The following is a 17,672-nucleotide window of genomic DNA, read 5'->3' on the forward strand; positions in this document are numbered from 1 at the left end:
CACTTTCAAATTGGAAGTAAAACCACAATCCCTAGCACTTTTGGTTTTCCCATTCCTTCACTTATATACTCATTCAGGAAAAATTGCTGAGTCCCCCTACACACCAAGCATCCTGATAGGTGTCAGGAATCAGCCATCAACATTCCAGCAGTCCCTTCCCTCATGGAGCTGAGAGTCCAAGAAAGATAAACATGAACAAATAACCACACAAATAAATAGAAATGGCCACACTGTTGTTAGTTATGTAAAGAAAAGAGAAAGTTCCTATTGTAGATGGTGGTTTAAAAAAAAACTCATTTATGGGATCAGAGGATACCTCCTGGAAAAAAATGTCATTAAGCTAAGACCCAATGAACAAATTAGAAATTTCTGAGACAAAGAAAAAAAAAAAAAAAACCATGGATGAGTATTTCAGGAAAAACAAGAGTAGAAAAGACCATGGTGTTTTTAAGAAACTGAAAGAAGAGCACCATGGGCGGAGCTAGCGATCAGGGTAAAAGAGGCTGAGGGGCAGGGGAGGGGCAGATGGTGCAGGACTCAGACCTCACTGGTGTCCTCGCTCATCCCAGCAGCCCAGGTCCCTTCCACTTACCTGGGCCACACAGACACCCAAGCCTAGGACAGTTATCGTTCCTGCAACCCCAGCCCTGTTCAAGCTTGATTGGAATAATTTATGGCCAGGTTCTTTGAAAGTTAACCATATAAATAAGTACACTCAATTAAATTGTAATCTTTCATCTTAATTATTATAATTAAGTTGATGGGATGGAGAAAATTATTTTCAATCTGTTGAATTTCCTCTTTGAAAGAACGCTGTATTTGTTTAGATGAAAAGCTTTAATAAATTGCATGCAATGGAGGTTAAGGCTGAAGGCAAGTTTAAGAAGCCAAAGTGGTGGTTAAGCTCTTCTGTCTAAAAAAGAAGGAAGAGCAGAGAGGAAAGGAATGGAGAACAAAGAGCAGGGGAGGCAGAAGCAAGCAAAATGATCAATTACAGTTCACTGTGCAGTGACCCCCCTTCCTCACGACCCCCAAATGCCCAATGTGGTTATGAGGGAAATGCACAGGGAGCACACAGCAACTGCCTGCAAGGGCACAAGGGGCAGGCAGGCTGCCCCTTCCATCTAGGCAGGGTGTACATCTTGGTTAGTTTAGTGTAAATATCGGAAGCCTGGACCTAATGGAAGAGCTGGGGCTGGAGGGTGCACACACCGAGTTTGACACGAGGTTCTATACTCTCAGGTGCTATAACCTTTAGAATTACCTGAAACTCTCTGAAACGCAATTAAATTATGCACTGAAATGTAATAATATTTTAATCATTTTCTACAAAGATGAGAAACAACATAAAGTGCTTAACAGTTATTGGCACATAGTAGGTAGCTATTATATAACTGAATTAATGAGAGAAGCTGGAGATAAAATTTCAAATGGAATTTTACCTTTACGAGCTATTAGATAGAGCTGAGCTGTATACTTCAAAACACTTTCATTCAGAAAGTCTGTAAAATTAGGCTCATAACTTTTAAAGTCTACATTTATTATTCACATTACAGTAGATAACATAAATGTGATGTATGTACTATGTGTGTTAATTAATGTATGTAATAAGCTGAGCTCTAAGAACAGTGCAGCTAAATCCACCACTGGGTAAGACAAAAGCCCTGATGCTATGACTTATAAGACAGTTTAGCAACCAGCTGTGTTTACATGACCCCCTCCCGCTCCCCACTAGCAGCTTGCCAGACATGATACTAAGAGAAATCCTGGTAAATATAATTTTCTCAGTCTAATTAGATCTCCAGTAATGTTTTGGCAAGCCTGAAATCTTGGTTCCCCAGACCCCTGCCCAGCTTCTTTCCCATTCAATACCACCTCCACATAAACACTGATCACATTTCCCAAAAGCTTCCTGAAATGGGATGAAATAAATGAAAAGCTTAATGAGGATGCAGAATTCCTGATTTTATAACTTTAAATTCTTCAGGCAAGACACAACAAATATTTATATGTAATCCTTTCAGGGAAGAGTGGATTTGAAATTGACATTCTGATCTCACTTTTTCCTTGAATTCTCTGCTGTAGGACATGTGAAAGCTGAACTGTATTACAATAAAAGTGAGAATATATTCATACTGTATACATGAAAGACATCTGAAATTTTGAAATATTTAACCATGACGTTCAATGGAGAAAACTGCTGGGCAAGGAGACTGTGTTGCCTCAGAATTTCAATGAGAAGTGAACTGAATCCTGCCTTTATTCTCCACCTCACAGGCATTCCATTTCTAATCCTAACTGCAAGTAGAACTCCAAAACCCCATCAGTCAGTATACATTCTTACCAGACCACAGAATTTTCACTTACCCTATTTACATCAGCCATTAATGAAAAGATTGTGTAACTGAAAGGACTACACACCAGTGCTAGGGTTGGTAGGCCAGTCTCTGCTCTAACCAGCACCATCCAGTAGAACTTTCTGCAATTATGGAAATGCTCTATATCTGTGCTGCCCACTGGCCACACGTGGCTACTGAGCACTTCAAATGGGACCCGTGTGACTGAGGAATTTAATTTTTAATCTCATTTAACTTTAATATTAATAGCCATACATGGGACTCTGGCTACCCCACTGGGCAACAGAACCCATTGCATTTGTCACAGTGTTACACCTAGGCTTGTCCCATTCGCATGACAATGTAGAAACCCTTGGGGCAATTCCACCACCAAACCACCACCTCTCAACTCTAAAGATGTACAAGTGAGAAATATAGGGCCTCGTATATTTTCAAATACCTGGTTTTCCAGTCTCTCCAGGTTCTCCTTTTTGCCCTGGTCCAGATGAACAACAATCACAGCAATTCAAGAAGAAATCAGCCGTGTCAAGAGTGAGGTTTTCAGAGGGGAAGAGGGTGGCAGCACCAAAGACAGAATTGAAAGCTGAGGGGTCAGGGGTTGGTTCTGCCATTTCAGCTGCTTCTGTGAAGGGAGTTTCTTCTTCTTCTGGAGGTTGGCCACTGGATGGCTTTGGACCCTTTGGCATCTCTTTTCCCTCAGACTTCTTCGTGAATTTGGTATATGGTGTGGTCTTTACTATTGTGTCCACACCAGCAACAGCCAAGATAATTAAAATGGCACAAAACCAAGAAAATATCCACATATTTGAGGCTGGAAGAAAGATATAATGGGAATATATACATATATTACAAACAAAAAGACAAAGTGATATAGATATATTCTTATATGAGAGGAATATATATACATATATGAACCATAAGAATGAACAGTATGCATAATACTAAATGATTTTTATACATTTCATATGTAAATGTATGCTTGATTCACAACGGAATATTTTATTTACTTAAAGTATTTATTGTAAGGAACATTTTGCTTCAATTCTCCTTTCTGGTTGTTTTCCCAGTGTTACATGTACTAAAATATTGTTCTCAATCGTTAAAATTATCTTGCCAAAAAGCAAACATGATCTATAATAAATGCAACATGACTTAATAGCTCATATACCCTGTGGAAAACAAATATGAATAAAATCATGACTGACTTCACCCAGATTTATAGGAATCAAATACATCTGTATTAGAGGGAGATGAAAAATATTGAGCTGAATTGTTTATTTCAGCAAACTCAATTATTTCAAGAAAAAATACTGGTAAAAAAAGTCCTTAAATCTACTCAGGATAATGGTCTTGTTATGAGAACAATCTTTTAGAATCTGTTGTAATAAATAGAGAGAGAGAATAAAAAATCATAAATTTAAAAATGTGTTATGTCTTCAGATTCTTCACATGCCATTTAACTCTCCAATTCTTTGCTTTATACTTTAAGGGTTTTTCTGCAAACTCACATTTATCTTTGTATTATTTTAATGGGCCAAATAGTGGTTATTCTTATTAAGGCTTTTATCACTGTTCAAAGGGATATAAGGTTCCTGATGAAATGAAATTTTGAGAGCTCATAATATTCCATTCCCCAGAAACTCCCAGTAGTCCAGTGGCTGTTAACAGATAGCCAGGGTTGGAAATGCATTTTCTGATTGGAAAAGGAAGGAATGTTTAAGATAAACAGTAAGAGAGAAAAGAGAATGGAAATAAGGATAGTAACAACATCTACTATTTATAGAATCCCTACAAAGAGTAGGTGCCTTATATTCATCAATCCAATCTGTTCTCAAAACAGCTCTGCCAGGTAGACAACACTCTCACTCACCTTCACTGATGAGGAAAGAGGCACCAGGTGGTTACATACCTTGTTCAAGACCACACAACCCACAAGTTATTAAGTCAGAACTTAAATCCATGTCTGAATAATATCAAAGCCTCAACCATAGGACCTTCAAGATGGCAGGGAAGTAAGATGTGGAGATCAACTTCCTCCCCACAAATACATCAAAAATACATCTACATGTGGAACAACTCCTACAGAACACCTACTGAATGCTGGCAGAAGCCCTCAGACTTCCCAAAAGGCAAGAAAATCCCCATGTATCTGGCCGTGGGGCTGACAGGGTCTTGGTGCTCTGGCTGGGTGCCAAGCCTGTGCCTCTGAGGTGGGAGAGCCAAGTTCAGGACACTTTTCCACCAGAGACCTCCTGGCCCCACGTAATATCAATTGGTAAGAGCTCTCCCAGAGATCTCCATCTCAACATTAACACCCAGTTCCACTCAACGATCAGCAAGCTCAAGTGCTGGAAACCCCACGCCAAACAACTAGCAACACAGGAACACAATCCCACCCATTAGCACAGAGGCTACCTAAAATCATACTAAGTTCACAGACACCCCAAAACACACAACTGGATGCAGTCCTGCCCACCAGAAAATTCCAGCCTCATCCACAAGAACACAGGCTTTAGTCCCCTCCACCAGGAAGCCTACACAACCCACTGAACAAACCTTACCCACTGGGGCAGACACGAAAAATCGTGGGAACTATGAACCTGCAGCCTACTAAAAGGAGGCCCCAAATGCAGTAACTTAAGCAAAATGAGAAGACAGAGAAATACACAACAGATAAAGGAGCAAGGTAAAAACCCACTAGACCAAAAAAAAATGATGAGGAAATATGCAGTCTACCTGAAAAAGAATTCAGAGTAATGATAGTAAAGATGATCCAAAATCTTAGAAATAGAATGGAGAAAATACAGGAAACGTTTAACAAGGACCTAGAAGAACTAAAGAGCAAACAAACAATTATGAGCAACAAAATAAATGAAATTAAAAATTCTCCAGAAGAAATCAGTAGCAGAATAACTGAGCCAGAAGAACAGATAAGTGACCTGGAAAATAACATAGTGGAAATAACTACCACAGAGAAGGAAAAAGAATGAAAAGAATTGAGGACAGTCTCAGAGACCTCTGGGGTAACATTAAACTCACCAACATTCGAATTATAGGGGTCCCAGAGGAAGAAAAGGAAAAGAAAGGGACTGAGAAAATATTTGAAGAAATTATAGTTGAAAACTTCCCTAATACGGGAAAGGAAATAGTAAATCAAGTCCAGGAAGTGCAGAGAGTCCCATACAGGATAAATCCAAGGAGAAACACACCAAGGCACATATTAATAAAACTATCAAAAATTAAATACAAAGAAAAAATACTAAAAGCAGCAACGGAAAAGCAACAAATAACATACAAAGGAATCCCCAAAAAGTTAACAGCTGATCTTTCAGCAGAAACTCTGTAAGCCAGAAGTGAGTGGCAGGATATACTTACAGTGATGAAAGGGAAAAACCTACAATGAAGATTACGCTACACAACAAGGATCTCATTCCGATTCAACAGAGAAATTAAAACCTTTATAAACAAGCAAAAGTTAAGAAAATTCATCACCACGAAACCAGCTTTACAACAAATGCTAAAGGAACTTCTGTAGGCAGGAAACACAAGAGAAGGAAAAGACCTACAATAACAAACACAAAAAAATTAAGAAAATGGAAATAGGAACATACATATCGATAATTACCTTAAATGTAAATGGATTAAATGCTCCAACCAAAAAACAGAGACTGGCTGAATGGATACAAAAACAACATCCATATAAATGGTGTCTACAAGAGACCCATTTCAGACCCACTTCAGACACATACAGACTGAAAGTGAGGGGATGGAAAAAGATATTCCATGAAAATGGAAATCAAAAGAAAGCTGGAGTAGCAATACTCGTATCAGACAAAATAGACTTTAAAATAAAGACTATTAGAAGAGACAAAGAAGGACACTACACAATGATCAAGGGATCAATCCAAGAAGATATAAAAATTGTAAATATTTACGCACCCAACATAGGAGCACCTCAATACATAAGGCAAATGCTAACAGCCATAAAAGGGGAAATTGACAGTAACACAATAATAGTAGGGGACTTTAACACCTACTTTCACCAATGGACAGAAAAGCCAAAATGCAAATAAATTAGGAAACAAAAGCTTTAAATGATACATTAAACAAGATGGACTTAATTGATATTTATAAGACATTCCAACCAAAAACAACAGATACACTTTCTTCTCAAGTGTTCATGGAACATTCTCCAGGATAGACCACATCTTGGGTCACAAATCAAGCCTTGGTAAATTTAAGAAAGTTGAAATCATATCAAGTATCTTTTCTGACCACAACGCTATGAGACTAGTTAACAATTACAGGAAAAAAACTGTAAAACATACAAACACATGGAGGCTAAAAAATACACTACTAAAAAACCAAGAGATCACTGAAGAAATCAAAGAGGAAATCAAAAAATACCAAGAAACAAATGACAGTGAAAACACAATGACCCAAAACCTATGCGATGCAGCAAAAGCAGTTCTAAGAGGGAAGTTTACAGCAATACAATCCTACCTCAAGAAACAAGAAACATCTCAAATAAACAACCTAACCTTACACCTAACAATTACAGAAAGAAGAACAAAAAAACCCCAAAGTTAGCAGAAGGAAAGAAATCATAAAGATCAGATGAGAAATAAATGAAAAAGAAATGAAGGAAATGATAGCCAAGATCAATAAAACTACAATCTGGTACTTTGAGAAGATAAACAAATTTGATAAACCATTAGCCAGACTCATCAAGAAAAACAGGGAGAAGACTCATATCAACAGGATTAGAAATGAAAAAGGAGAAGTAACAATTGACACTGAAGAAATACAAAGGATCATGAGAGATTACTACAAGCAACTATATGCCAATAAAATGGACAACCTGGAAGAAATGGACAAATTCTTAAAAAACACAACCTTCCAAGACTGAACCAGGAAGAAACAGAAAATATAAACAGACTAATCACAAGCACTAAAATTCCAACTGTTATTAAAAATCTTCGAACAGACAAAAGCCCAGGACCACATGGCTTCACAGATGAATTCTGGCAAACATTTAGACAAGAGCTAAAACCTATCCTTCTCAAACTCTTCCAAAATATAGCAGAGGGTAGAACACTCCCAAACTCATTCTATGAGGCCACCATCACCCTGATACCAAAACCAGACAAAGATGTTTCAAAAAAAGACAACTACAGGCCAATATCACGGTTGAACATAGATGCAAAAATCCTTACCAAAATACTAGAAAACAGAATCCTGAAGCACATGAGAAGGATCATACACCATGATCAACTGGGGTTTACCCCAGGAATTCAAGGATTCTTCAGTATAGGCAAATCAATCAATGTGATAAACCATATTAACAAACTGAAGGAGAAAAACCATATGATCATCTCAATAGATGTAGAAAAAGCTTTTGACAAAATTCAACACCCATTTATGATAAAAACTCTCCTGAATGTAGGCATAGATGGAACTTGCTACAACATAATAAAGGCCATATATGACAAACCCAAAGTCAACATCATTCTCAATGGTGAAAAACTGAAACCATTTCCACTAAGGTCAGGAACTAGACAAGGTTACCCACTCTCATCACTCTTATTCAACATAGTTTTGGAAGTTTTAGCCACAGCAATCAGAGAAGAGAAAGAAATAAAAGGAATCCAAATCGGAAAAGAAGAAGTAAAGCTGTCACTGTTTGCAGATGACATGATACTATACATACAGAATCCTAAAGATGTTACGAGAAAACTACTAGAGCTAATCAATGAATTTGGGAAAGTAGCAGGATACAAAATTAATGCACAGAAATCTCTCGCATTCCTATACACTAATGATGAAAAAACTGAAAGTGAAATCAAGAAAACACTCCCATTTACCATTGCAACAAGAAGAATAAAATATCTAGGAATAAACCTACCTAAGGAGACAAAAGACCTGTATGCAGAAAACTATAAGACACTGCTAAAAGAAATTAAAGATGATACAAACAGATGGAGAGACATACCATGTTCTTGGATTGGAAGGATCACCATTGTGAAAATGGCTATTCTACCCAAAGCAATCTACAGATTCAATGCAATCCCTATCAAACTACCAATGGCATTTTTCACAGAACAGGAACAAAAAATTTCACAATTTGTATGGAAACACAAAAGACTCCAAATAGCCAAAGCAATCTTGAGAAAGAAAAATGGAGCTGGAGGAATCAGGCTCCCTGACTTCAGACTATACTACAAAGCTACAGCAATCAAGACAGTATGGTATTGGCACAAAAACAGAAATATAGATCAATGGAACAGGATAGGAAGCCCAGAGATAAACCCATGCTCATACGGTCACCTTATCTTTGATAAAGGAGGCTAGAGTATACGATGGAGAAAGGACAGCCTCTTCAATAAGTGGTGTTGGGAAAACTGGATAGCTACATGTAAAAGAATGAAATAAGAACACTCCCTGACACCATACACAAAAATAAACTCAAAATTGATTAAAGATCTAAATGTAAGGCCAGACACTATAAAACTCTTAGAGGAAAACATAGGCAGAACACTCTATGACATATATCACAGTAAGATCCTTTCTGACCCACCTCCTAGATAAACAGAAATAAAAGCAAAAATATACAAATGGGACCTAATGAAACTTAAAAGCTTTTGTACAGCAAAGGAAACCATAAACAAGACAAAAAGACAACCTCAAAATGGGAGAAAATATGCGCAAACAAAGCAACTGACAAAGGATTAATCTCCAAAATATACAAGTAGCTCATGCAGCTCAATATCAAAAAAACAAACAACCCAATCCAAAAATGGGCAGAAGATCTAAATAGACATTTCTCCAAAGAAGATATACAGAATGCCAACAAACACATGAGAGGATGCTCAACATCATTAATCATTAGAGAAATGCAGATCAAAACTACAATGAGATATCACCTCACACCAGTCAGAATAGTCATCATCAAAAAATCTATAAGCAATAAATGCTGTAGAGGGTGCAGAGAAAAGGGAATCCCTTTGCACTGTTGGTGGGAATGTAAATTGATACAGCCACTATGGAGAACAGTATGGAGGTTCCTTAAAAAACCAAAAATAGAACTACCATATGACCCAGCAATCTCACTATTGGGCATATACCCTGAGAAAATCATAATTCAAAAAGAGTCATGTACCACAATGTTCATTGTAGCTCTATTTACAATAGCCACGACATGGAAGCAACCTGAGTGTCCATCGACAGAAGAATGGATAAAGAAGATGTGGCACATAAACACAATGGAATATTACTCAGTCATAAAAAGAAATGAAATTGAGCAATTTGTAGTGAGGTGGATGGACCTAGAGTCTGTCATACAGAGTGAAGTAAGTGAGAAAGAGAAAAACAAATACTGTATGATAACACATATATACGGAATCTAAAAAAAAAGTGGTTCTGAAGAACCTAGGGGCAGGACAGGAATAAAGACACAGATGTAGAGAATGGACAAGGGAAAGGGGAAGGGTAAGCTGGGACGAAGTGAGAGAGTGACATGTACATATATACACTACCAAATATAAAATAGATAGCTAGTGGGAAGCTGCTGCATAGCACAGGGAGATCAGCTCAGTGTTTTGTGACCATCTAGATGGGTGGGATAGGGAAGGTGGGAGGGAGACACAAGAAGGTGGGGGGATATGGGGATATATGTATATGTATAGCTGATTCATTTTGTTACACAGCAGCAACTAACACAACGATGTAAAGCAATTATACTCCAATAAAGATGTCAAAAAAATAAATAATTAAGAAGGAAAAAAATTATAAAATAAACAGCCTCAACCCTTTCCCACAAATCATGTGACATTTATAAGGGTGAGATTAAAGAATAATAAATCCAAGTGTAGGATCAATGAAACAGCTATGGAGGAGACAGATATAAATCAAAGCAGATGAGAAGGGACAAAGGATGCTGCATTTCCAAAACACTATAAAGATCCAAAAGTGCTAATCTTCCTTCAAGCTGTCTTTGCTACCATATTCATCCATTCAACCAATATTAACTGAGTACTGACAGTATTACAAGCACTAAGAAATTATATGTGGTAACACAGTAATACAGAATAAGCCATGGCCTGTGCCCTCTGGGAGTTGACAATCTAGTAGGAAAGATGAGAAACAACAAAAGCAAAGAGGAAAGTGTGAAGGGCAGATGATAATAATGCATCTTTCCAAATACAGATCCCACAGCCCCACTCCCCCCATGTCTGCAACACTGAGCACATAAACAAGGTTACTGTGCATCGGTAAGCTAAATCCAGCCCCAGCCAAAACCAGACAACACAAATATTCAGTTTAGATATAAAATAATTCAACTTTCATTAGTTCATACAATTGCATTCAATGAAACATTCATTTGTTCAACAAACATTTACTTAAGCATTGAAGAAGTGTCAGGTCCTGTGCTGGGTCATACAATATAAAGACAAATAAATCGAGCCCCATCCCTAAGGATCTTGTCTGCAGTAAACATTCAAATATGGCAAATATCCAAAGTGCAAAATATGCAAAGTGAAATATTGGTAACTTTTAATTTTCTTACCACTTTGCTATAAAAATCATTTGAGCTTACAAAATGCTGAGTGTTAATGCTCTAAGGCATTGTTTATGTTCTCTTAAACAAAATGAGGTTATATGGGGAAAAAACAGCGTTTTTATTCCTTACTAAAACATATCTGTATTATTCTTCTAGGCACACAAAGTATTTTTGATCCCGAAAACATGGTGTGATACCCCCTTGGTAAACCAGTCATGAGGTGGCAAATAAGAGATAGCTATTGGGATGGGGAAGGGAAAGGAACTAACACTGAGATCATGACAGACATTTTCTAAGCACTTTGTAATTATTATTACAATTACCTCACACGTGAACCATGCAAGGTAAGATTTACTATGCCCACATAATGGATTATAAAACTGAGGCACGGAGAGGTTAAGTAGCCTGCCCCAGATCACAGTATTAGTAAGCAGTGGAGCTGGAATTAAAACCTAAATCCATTTGACTCCAAAGTCAGCCCACGTGCTCCCCACTGTGCTGTGCTGCCTGGGAATTAATGAGTGATCAGAGATGCTACAGAACAAACTGAGTTAGGCGCTTCAAGGAGCTCAGCCTGAGGCCCTTCAGTGGAAGAAAGTGGGACAAGAAACGGGAACCTAATGGGAGACATGAGGAAGAGGAAAGACAAGAAGTCTGGCTCTGACCGTGGAACATATTAGTGTGGGGCAAAGTTACAGAGGGGAACACAGCCCATCTGACAAGAGGCTAAAGGACCACAGAAAGGAATGAGCAGAACCAACCAATATTATGAAGGTGCTCAGTGTCCCTATTGGAGGGTGTGACTTGTCCTCATAAATGTCTTCCTTGCATTGTAGCTTCCTGCTTCCCAATTTAAATACAGATATTAAAGGATAATGTAGTCAGTACCTTAAGACTATGATGAAGCTCCCCAAGAACTTGGAGATGAAGCCCTTTTTAAAACAGTAGAGCAAGAGTTGATAGCAACCTGATTGATGGTGCATATATATTATTTCTTTTCATTTGGATTTTTTCATGTTTGTGTAAAAACACAAAAACTTAGCCGAACAAAACCTCCACAATGAGTCAAGCAAGTAAGGGCTTTTGACCAAATTTTAAGTCACTAAAACAATAAGACATGACTCAAATGCTAACTCTGAAGTTTAACACAGGTATAAATCTTAACAGAGGGGTTAGAAGTAAAGATCTAAAAGGAGATTGAGGTCCCCAATAAACCTAAATACGGTAAAAGCCCTTTTACTCCTCCTGAAGTTCGCCTGGACTGTAGGCATTTCAAGAGCAGAAAGTTAGGTCTCTTTTGTTTCTGTGTTCCCAGTGTCTAGCATAATATGTATCTCATAAATGTTTGCTAAAATGAAATGAAGTAAATGTAGTAGATTGCATTATTGTCTCCAATTTTCCACCCTTCCCTGTACTCACACTCTTTGATGTGTGAGTTTTGCACTGTCTCCCACAAAAGAAATGATGTCTATACTCCAGCCCCTTGACTTTGAGTTCAGCCATGTGACTTTGGCCAGTAGAATGAGGTGGAAGTGACAGGATACCACTTCCAAGCCTGAGTCTCAAGAGGCCTTATGTGCTTCCACTTGCTCTTGCACTTTGGCCACTGCCATGAGATGGATATGCATGGCCAACCTTGCATGTCACAGAAGGAGGATGAGAGACACATGGAGCAGAGCTTCCCCAGGTAAGCTGCCCCAGCCCAACTCAATCTAGATGAAAGTCCACAACTGATCCACAGATGTGAGTGAGCCCAGGTGAGACCAGTTGAGGCCAATCTAGATCAGATGACCCTCACTGATCCCACAGACATGTTCCAGTCATCCATTGCTGTGTAACAAAGTACCTCAAACTCACTGACTTAAAATAACCATTTTACCATAGCTCATAATGTCATGGGTCAGGAATTTGGGTCTAGATTATTCAGGTTGATTCTTCTGTTCCAGGAGGCATCAACTAAGGTCACTCAGCAGTATTCAGCTGGTGCATGGGCTAGTCTGGAGAGACTGCACTACAAATCCAATGCCTTGATAAAAATGGGGGAAAAAAAGCTGAGCTCGTCAATCACAATCATCTCCCTAGCACGTTAGTCTCAGGACTGTCAAATTTCTTCAATCAGACCTCAGAGTTCCCAAAGAGAGTGTTCTAAGAACATGGAAGCTACCAGTCTACTTAGGCTGTACCTGAGAAGTGGCACAGCAACACTTTTATTGAATTCTATTAGTTACAGAAGTCACAGAGGCCAGCCAGACTCTAAGGGAAGGGCCATAGACCCCATCTCTTAATGGAAGAAGAGACAAGTAATCTTTGGCCATCTTGAATCCACCGCCGACACTCAAACTATAATTTGTAAGCCATGGAGGGAGTTTGGGAAAGTTTAGGCAGCAAAAGATATTACCAATAGTTCCAGCCTCTAGCCTAACACTATATTTGCTACCATTGAGACAAAAATGACTAAGCAGCCTCCAGGCAGCACCATCTTTCCCTTTCCCAGAAGCAGGTATCCTATGTACTCCTCCCCCTTGTCAATCAGCCCCCATAGTCTTGGACATTGCCCCCATTGAAAGTTCTTAAGCAGAAGCTGGGCCATGTTTTGTTGAGATGCTACTATAAAGAATCTTGAAGACTCTTCAACCTTGAATGCCCTGTCTAACCTTAAATTCTATGATGTGGTTTTATAACAGTAGACATGTTATCAATATATGAAAATGAGTTCATACCATAAAATTGCATTCTAAATACAGGAGACATTACATTCCTTCTAATGGTGTACTCTTTCTTCTCTCTCATTAAGTTAGTGCCCATGCTTGGGAGGATGTTCTTTAAAGATTCATTAGTTTTTTTCCCCAGAATAAGTGAGGTATTTACACCAACTTAATAACGTATATTTGTAAGATGACTGGAAAATTTTATGTTGAGGCTAAGGCCATGGATTATAAATAAATTTAATAACTGACTAGCAAGTAATATAGTAAAAGGACTAAAAGCCATTGGCTTTGTAGACAAGTTTGAGTCCTGAGTACAAGATTCAGATCTTCTATTTACGAGTTGTTTGACTGGGAGCAAGATATTGTACCTCTCAAAGTCTTAGCTCTTTTTTTTTTTTTTTTTTTTTTTTGCGGTACGCGGGCCTCTCACCGTTGTGGCCTCTCCCGTTGCGGAGCACAGGCTCCGGATGCGCAGGCTCAGCGGCCGTGGCTCACGGGCCCAGCTGCTCCGTGGCATGTGGGATCTTCCCGGACCGGGGCACGAACCCGTGTCCCCTGCATTGGCAGGTGGACTCTCAACCACTGCGCCACCAGGGAAGCCCCAGTTCCTTATTTTTTTAATAGAGATAATAATAGTAGAGACATATTTTACGGTTGTGAAACTTAATGATGTAATGCATGTAAAGCTCTTAACACAGTGCACCTGGTTGTTACTGTTGGCTATTATTTTTAGTGAGGATTAGAGCTAATGAAATTAGCCAGAAATAGTATTTTAAAGCAGTGACAAGTATTTCCTGTTCTCATATTGTACCAGATTGGCATTTGGCCCCATTTCCATCCCTTTATATGCTCTCTCCTTTATCTCAGGAACTCAAAGCCTGAGAACTACTTGTCCCAGAATCTCTTGCCATCAGGGCTCCAGTTTAGTTTCTGCCAGTGAGAAACAGTTGCATGGGATGTGGAAGACAGAAAGGAAGCAGAAGCCATTATACTTCTGCCGGCAGCAGCTAGTGACCGTATGGACTTTGGCAGAATCGAAGTTTTGCAGTGTTCTCTGGTACAACAACATGATTTCTTGCCCTGGTTGTGTAGCTGGCTGTGACCATCACTAGCAAAGTCTTAATTCTCTGAAGGCGGGTGACATACCTGACAGCTAGTGGCAGCCCTTCCTGCCCTGTGCTCCTTCCCCTTCAATGACTGCATGAACACCTAATTACCTGTATCAAATCCCTTTCTGCCTTACACAGCTACAGGGGTCCCAGACTAAATCCTACTACAGTCTTCTTCTTCTCCCTTTACTTTTACTTCCACTTCTCTTATTATAAACTCCCAGCCTGCTTGCCTTAGCCTGTATTATATCCAATCCTACATTCTCTTTTTTCTTAACCCAGTCACTCCTCATCCATCCACAACATCTTAATCTCTTAGAAATTAGCTGGATCCAATTATATCCCAAAAAATTTTGTCAAAAGGTCCTCCCACAATGTTCTGAGCCTGCAAATACATCATCCACACCAGTGATGCATCCCAGTTGCATTCCTGAATGCTGACTCCAGTATAATTATAAAGACTTTTGAAATAATTTTAGGCACACAGATAGGTATGGATATGTTGTTGGGTTGTAACAGTGATGGCCTTTTTCGACCTTTTGTAGAGAATTCTTCCCTTCTGACACTTGTATCATTATATAAGATTATAAGATGGACTTTTATGTATATAGCATTCCTTTCCTATGTGAACAGTTACTTTTAATTTCTCACAACACTTCATTATGAACAATATTCCATGCTGTGTTCCTTCTCATACCCATGTTTCACATTCATTCATTCTTTCAGTCAACAAATGTTTATTAAACACCTATTTTGTGTAGACACATTATATGCAGGAGTCATAGAACAAAATATCTGCTCTCATAGAACTTACATTCCAATGAAAGTAATAAATATCTGATGGTAAAAAAAATACAATATTTCAGACTGTAATAGTGCTATGGAAGAAATAAATAGGGGTATTTGATAAAGAGTGACAAGGAAAGATCGTTTCAGACAAGTGGCTAGAGAAAGCGTATCTAAGGAAGTGATACTTAAGTTAGGAAGGCCTGAGGAAGGAGCATTGATGAATCAGAGCAGCCAGTCTCAGGAAGAGCAAGGAGAAGAACTTTCCAAGCAGCAGGAACCAGGTGTGCCCTTGGTACTGGAGGCCTGACCATATGGAGTGAGGAAGAGAGATTACTGTCATGGTCACCCGGGATGCACTTTGTAGGGTGCTGTAGACCATCATTAGGATTTGGAGTTTCTTCTACAAGCTCTAAGAAGTCACTGAAAATTAAAGCATGAGCGAGACCCTGGCTTCTGTGTAGAGGATGGTTGCAGGTGGATCAAAACAACAAGCAGTAAAAGCACATGGGAGCTGCTGCAGTCCAGGCAATAGGAGATGAGGGTGGCTTACAACAGTTTGTTGATGTTAATTCACAACTAATAGGTCAACCCATTCTGGAAAACAAATGTTACTTTAATTTTTATCTGAAAAGTGCATCTTTCCCCAATGTTCATCACAGTGCTGTTTACAATAGCCAAGACATGGAAGCAACCTAAATGTCCATCAACAGATGAATGGATAAAGAAGATGTGGTACATATATACAGTGGAATATTACTCAGCCATAATAAAGAATGAAATAATGCCATTTGCAGCAACATGGATGGACCTAGAGATGATCATACTAAGTGAAGTAAGTCAGATAGAGAAAAACAAATATCATATGACATCAGTTATATGTAGAGTCCCCAAAAATGATACAAATGAACTTATTTACAAAACAGAAACAGACTCACAGACATAGAAAACAAATTTATGGTTACCAAAGGGGAAATGTGGGAGAAAGGGATAACTTAAGAGGTTGGGATTAAGGTATACACACTACTATATATAAAAAAGGTAATCAACAAGAACCTACCATAGCACAAGGAACTATACTCAATACTCTGTAACAACCTATATGGGAGAAGAAGGTTATGAGGAAAAGAGGAAGTTTTATTAGAGTGCTGAGCCCCAGTCAAGAAATGGGATGACTTCAGGGCTTGTTCTTAGGATGTCGGCAGCCCCCTGTGACCTTTCCGCCTAAACAAGTAACCAAAAGTGGAGTTGAGAGTCAAGAGCCGCAGACAAGTGAGATCATTAACATCACACTCATTTCAGGCATGTTTACCCCAAGGAAGAAGGTCCCACAACAGAGCATATTATATAAGGATGTCAGGAAGAGGAAAACAGGGAGGGCCAGCTGCTGCCACTACTTCCTTCTCCTTCCCTGAGAGCCACATCCATCGAATAATCTCCTCTTTTCCTTTTTAAGGTGCCTGCTGTTGAGCTCTCAATGCTATGCAGCCATAAGGATAAATTAGGGAGAATTTCTGAGAAGCTGTTTTCTCTTGCCTGGATGCTTCCAGCAAACTCAGACAGGCCTCCTTGAGCTCAGAGTTTGAGTTCACAAATAAAACACCATCAAAAGGAAGGAAGAGAAACTCTGCAACTAGAGATTCCTATTTCCCACTTTATTTTTTAAGGGCAACTCCAGAGTGACTGTGATCAGCTCTAATAAGGCTTGCTCATCCCTTTGTGTCAAGAGATGCAGCAAAAGCATCATAATTTCCGTTATCCAGTGGGAGACTATTTCTCCCAGGGTGTCAAAATAAGTGAATCCATTACAATTTTATTAAGCACATTGAATATAACATTACCTTCTACCCAGTTAAATGCTTCTTATATTTAACAAGTATGCAGTAAAATAAAAACATATTCTCATCATTTTTCAGTTAGATAAAAGGGATTAGCTTTGGTTCAGAGTCTAACACCATTTAAAAAAAAAAAAAAAAAGTCCGGCAGCAAATGTGGATGCTTTTTTCCTTCTGTGCATGCCACCGCTTTTTCAGTTAGACTCTTTTCCTTCTCCTCCCACTTTGTGTTAAATCCAGGTAGTATGACAGGAAGCAAAATGTTCTAAGTGGCAGGCGAGGCCCATGGCACAGAATTGGGTGCAGAGAAGGAATCG

The 17,672-nt window shown here is 38.8% G+C and overlaps 1 protein-coding gene across 2 annotated transcripts in view; it reads right to left on the reverse strand.

Annotated features, from left to right (window-relative positions):
- The window catches only part of OTOL1 (otolin 1), a 64,617-nt gene that overhangs the window by 14,031 nt on the left and 32,914 nt on the right, over window positions 1–17,672 (reverse strand). For both annotated transcript variants that reach the window (XM_027112542.1, XM_027112552.1), the window contains one exon: window positions 2,797–3,168. In XM_027112542.1, the coding sequence (XP_026968343.1) occupies window positions 2,797–3,168 (372 nt within the window). The remainder of the gene's footprint in view (window positions 1–2,796; window positions 3,169–17,672) is intronic.

This window comes from Aethalodelphis obliquidens, unplaced genomic scaffold (assembly GCF_003676395.1).
Source record: "Aethalodelphis obliquidens isolate GAN/ISIS:26980383/991018 unplaced genomic scaffold, ASM367639v1 scaffold1, whole genome shotgun sequence".
Classification (NCBI taxonomy): domain Eukaryota; kingdom Metazoa; phylum Chordata; class Mammalia; order Artiodactyla; family Delphinidae; genus Aethalodelphis; species Aethalodelphis obliquidens.